The 4,789-nt window shown below is 40.2% G+C and overlaps 2 protein-coding genes across 2 annotated transcripts in view; one reads left to right on the plus strand and one right to left on the minus strand.

Annotated features, from left to right (window-relative positions):
- Window positions 1–6: 6 nt before the first annotated feature.
- Window positions 7–1,826, plus strand: LOC106303088 (golgin subfamily A member 6-like protein 22). The gene is made up of 3 exons (XM_013739448.1): window positions 7–66; window positions 151–632; window positions 752–1,826. The coding sequence occupies exons 1-3, from the start codon at window positions 16–18 to the stop codon at window positions 1,824–1,826; spliced, it is 1,608 nt and encodes a 535-aa protein (XP_013594902.1). The 5' UTR covers window positions 7–15.
- An 842-nt stretch (window positions 1,827–2,668) lies between these two features.
- Window positions 2,669–4,789, minus strand: part of LOC106303089 — a 2,954-nt gene continuing 833 nt past the window's right edge. Inside the window, exons 2-5 of the mRNA XM_013739449.1 lie at window positions 4,555–4,786; window positions 4,172–4,413; window positions 3,728–4,060; window positions 2,669–3,670 (exon numbers count right to left, since the gene is read on the minus strand). Coding sequence (XP_013594903.1) covers window positions 2,669–3,670; window positions 3,728–4,060; window positions 4,172–4,413; window positions 4,555–4,786 — 1,809 coding nt within the window. The remainder of the gene's footprint in view (window positions 3,671–3,727; window positions 4,061–4,171; window positions 4,414–4,554; window positions 4,787–4,789) is intronic.

Here is a 4,789-nt window from a genome sequence, read left to right on the forward strand (position 1 = left end):
TTTACAAAGAGTAGCATGAAGGGCTATCCTTTGGAAGATATATATGCTGCACTTGGACACACAAAGGTATATGTATATATACTTTGTAGTAGAAACTAGAAGAATATAATAAAATTTAAACTGATTTTCCTTTTCCGTTTTTTTTTCCAGGTTATTAACAGTGTGTTGGTGCCAACTGTGGGTGAGGAAATCATGCTGGCTCGTATAATTGATGAGGAGCGAGAGTATCATTGTGAGGGAAGCACAAGTGATACTTGGAACCACTGGCTAAATGTGAAGCAGAAGAATATATTTTGGAAAGAGCTATACGACTTAGATGTTGCTGCACGAGTGTTTAAAAAAAAGAAGGACAAAGAAAAGGTGACGTTTTTAGAAGATTCGTCTTCTAAATCTGGGTTGGAGAGCTTGAAAGCTCTGGAAGAAAGGATTTTGGGGGCCATGAGTGAAGGGTTTTCTGGTCTTAAATTAGTGGTGGAGACAAAGCTGGGTGATATGGATGTGAAGATGAGTAAATTTGAAAAGAACCAGCGACAACTTAGAAGAAGGGCTAAGAAAATAGAAGAAAAGCTGACTTCTATTGAGAGCAAGAAAAATGAGGAGAGGAACTATGGTGAAGATATGGATTTTGGACAGTGGGATGATAAAGATTATGGTAGAGCTGAAGGGAAGGAAAACAGTAGAAGACTAAGGAAAACAAGGAAAACAATGAGTCTTGCGAGAAAAAGGATGTGGTCTCGGGTGGGGAAAACAGTAAGGATGGTGAGAAAGACAAGGGAAATGTGGAAGATGATATGGAACAAGATGACGAAGAGGAAAAGCAAGTTGTGGAGAAAGGGACTGGAAGCAGTGAAGAAGAGAATGAGAACAAGGCTGATAAAACAGAGCTGGGAACTAGGGAAGAAGATGAGGTATCTGAAGAAGATTACGATACTGAGGAAGAGGCTGAGAAGAGGAGAGTAGAGGCGGATGCGTTATGGAGGAGTATTCTTTCTGAAGAGGCTGAGTATCTAGAGAAAGAGGCTGAGAAAGTTGCCAAGGGAACTCCTACACCACCACGTGGTAGACCGAAGAGATTGGCCGCGAGAAAAATAATACTTACACCACCAGAGGAGTTTTTAAGAGGACCAGCGGTAACTGATCCATCACCTATCGAGACTGAAAAAGGGGCTGAGGAGATGGCCGTTGAAGCTGAAGAAAGTGACGAGGAGAGTCCCACCGAGAAAAATGCTGAAGAAATGGTGGAGGAAGAAGAAGCTGTGGAGGAGAGTCCCACCGAGAAAAATGCTGAAGAAATGGTGGAAGAAGAAAAAGCAATAGAGGAGGAAAATGTTGAAAAAATGGTGGAGAAAGAAGTTGTGGAAGAAGAAGCTATGGAAGAAGAAGCTGTGGAAGCAGAGGAAGTTGAGGAAGAGGCAGATAAAGTGGTTGAGAAAGAGGCTGAGACAGTTGTTGAGGAAGAGGATGAAAAATACACTGATGAAGAAAAGCAATTGTGGGCCTTGGTCATTTACAAGGCTAGTGAGGAGATGGCGGATGAGACCAATGAGGTGAGGAGAGATGGAACCAGTGAGGTGAGGACAGGGTTCAAGCTTAGGTGCAAACAAAAGATAATAATGTATGGCAAACCAAGGAAGGTTACAGCTAAGAAGAGACACATACCAAGTAACGAATCAGCACCTGTGATTGCACGTACGCTAAGGGAGAAGAGAAAACCTCAGTGGCTGCAGAGTCCCTACACGCAGGTGAAGACCGAAGACATTGACGGGCCTAAGAAGAAGCGTAAAACAAAGGCTAAGGAGGCCTCTGGAAATTATTTATGTATTTGAAGTCTTTAAAACTTGGTAGGATGTTTAAATAGTATGCTTTTGGATGTTTAAACTTGGTTGTATTGTATTATGTTTTTTGGAGGTTAAAAAACAGGTTTGGAAACTGTTTCCAAGTTAGGCTATGTCCAAAAATGAGTTAGATGGATAACTGGGTTTTACTACTAGGTTTACTAAGGGCAAAAAAAACACATGGTAATAAGAAAATATACTCATAGCACATGTTAATAAAGTACTCATGTAAAACGTCCAACCGTTATATAAAAAAATATAATATTCAAATTACACTTAGTAATTCTTGGTATTCTTCAAGGAGTTAGTAATATTACCTTACACGTAGTAATTATTTGGCAATTTTTAGGTTTTTCTAGTTAAACTCGTAGAATATGAAACTTTTATTAGTAAAACCAATGATTTTACGCTATGATTATCGTCAAAGAAAACATTTGCAGCAAAAATTTTCCAGGAATATGTATTTTGTTAGATTTTCCTAACTATAGTCTAACCATTCACACACTAACAATATAAGTTAAGAGAGTTTTTTAGAAAACTGAATAGGTTTTTCTTAAACTATTGAAAATAATAATCAAAATAGTTTTAATATACATATTAATCAAATATATAGTCTACGAATTGATAATACTCATGAAAAATATATGGGTTCTATATACTAAACATAAATACTCATACTAATATATATGTAGTCCAAATAACACATAATAAACTCAGGAATCCTAGTAGACCAAATAACACATAGTAAACCCAGAAAACCTAGTAGTCTAAATAACACATAGTAAAAACTCAGTAGTCCAAACAACACTTAGTAAACCCAGTAATCCTAGAAATCAAACACCTGGACCTGCACCAATTCCACATTCAAAATACGCTCCCATACCTCCTCCTCTCGCTCTGCCTGTGCCGCTGGAACTGCCAGCGCCGCTGGTACTGCCAGCGCCGCTGGTACTGCTTGTGCCGTTAGCGCTGCCTGTGCCGCTGGCTCTACCTGTGCCGCTGGCTCTCCCACTCTCTTTGCCTCTTTTTGCTCTTCCACGAGATTTTCCTGCCGATGGAAATCTAGTTTGCTGCGGTTTTCCTTTCTTGACTTCAAAATCTGGAGGAAGCACTTTCATTGCTGTAACTTCTTCTGGTACAATCCAATCAGACATATGAGGAACATGATATATTGTCCTGTGATAAGCCAAAGCCCATTGCTCCACTAAATAGTACTTAGAACAATACTCAGATAGATGAAGTTCCTTTCCCGCTTTATCAGTCATGAATGTGGCAGCAGCTACTGCATGGACACATGAGTATTTGTCTTTATCAAATTGCTCACAGCTACAAGTCATCATAGCCATATCAACGGTATAACCCTTTCCGTCACTTCCTGAGACACTGTACTCAAGATGGAAGCTGTTTAACTCGACAACGGAAAGAAACCCTGCATCAACACATCTTTTAGACATTTCGGTTTCCACAATAGGAACAAGCTTTAGTGCGGGTGGTATTTCAGCTGCCTCCTTCCTATGTATGTTGAACCATTCAGCCATTTTCCCGATGATGAAATCAAACATTGGTAGTATGTTTAACTTTCTCGCATCACTAATAACACCGTTAAAAGATTCCATTGAATTGGTGGTGTCAACATTGTACCTATCTCCTTCAAAGTAACATCTCGCCCATTTCCTCTCTTCAACACTTTTGTCAAGATACTCCGCTGCGCTAGGATACCTCATGCGAAAAGCTTTATAAAGGTTCAAGAACTTAGCCTCTGTATAAGCGTGTGCGCAGTCCATAAACTTAAACGCACAAGTGTCTCTGTTGTTACGGACGTGTACTTTAACATTCTGAGACAAATGTCATATACAATACCCATGAGCGGCCTGAGGGAACACTAGACTTACTGCCTTGATCAAGCTTTTGTTTCTATCTGAAAGAAACACCAATCCAGGGACATCAGATATCACTGATTTCAACTGTTCCATAAACCACACCCAACTATGCTCTTTCTCACTATCTGCAATAACAAACATAATTGGATAGTGTTGATGATCGGGATCTTGAGCAGTCGCAACAAATAGAACTCCACCATAAACATTTTTCAGGTGTGTTGCATCGAAAATGAGGACTTTCCTCATAGCGATAAACCTTTCTATGCAAGCTCCCAAAGCAAAAAACAGATACTTAAACTTTTGGTCCTCATCCACAACCACTCGAGCTACTGTGCCAGGATTCGACTGCTTCAGCATGTGCATATAAGAATTTAATAAAGTATAACTCTCTTCTGGACTTCCTCGCACTTTATTAGCAGCTAATCTTTTCCCTCTCCATGACGTTGTGTATGATACTTGAACAGCCCCCCTGTGATCAACCAAATCGATCAAGGCGTTGGGAGCTGGTGTGTCTAAACTACCGGGATAATCTTGAGCCAAAACAGCTGCAACGATTCCTAGTGTCCCTCTCCTTCTATTAGGCAGTGTTCTTGTAGTAACAACAGAACATCTATGCTGTTTGATGTAACTTCTAACCGTCCAACGATCTGAATTCATCAACTTTGCAACACGCACAAACCACTTGCAGCCTTCTTTGGCTACTCAGCATTTTATCACATATCTCTTAGTGTCCGACTTAATTACATCATACTCAAAACACTTCAGATGTGAAGCCGTCTGAATATGAACTTGTGCTTCGTCCTTGGTTCTAAATTCTTGACCTACAACCAAATCCATACCATCATCCCGTTCCTTGACAGCTGGTGTTACTTCAACTGATGGTCTTGCTTCTGTAGCTTCAATCACAATCGCATCTCTTTCGGTGACATTATCATGCATTTCAATGTCTTCGTAAAGTGTGAGCACACCATCTGCTTCACAAGCCTCTGTATCAGTAGCCCATGTATCAGTAGCCTCTTTATCAGTAGCCTCTCTATCGGATAGACCGACATAGACATCAGCTTCATCATCCTC

This window comes from Brassica oleracea, chromosome C7, assembly GCF_000695525.1.
Source record: "Brassica oleracea var. oleracea cultivar TO1000 chromosome C7, BOL, whole genome shotgun sequence".
Lineage (NCBI taxonomy): Eukaryota > Viridiplantae > Streptophyta > Magnoliopsida > Brassicales > Brassicaceae > Brassica > Brassica oleracea.

What these genes read in the sequence shown, in the direction of transcription:
- LOC106303088 (XM_013739448.1), top strand. Translation starts at nt 16, where the DNA reads ATGAAGGGCTATCCTTTGGAAGATATATATGCTGCACTTGGACACACA. An exon ending in CTGCACTTGGACACACAAAG is followed by an intron (nt 67 to 150) that starts GTATATGTATAT and finishes TTTTTTTTCCAG; the next exon opens with GTTATTAACAGTGTGTTGGT. An exon ending in GAAGATATGGATTTTGGACA is followed by an intron (nt 633 to 751) that starts GTGGGATGATAA and finishes TGGGGAAAACAG; the next exon opens with TAAGGATGGTGAGAAAGACA.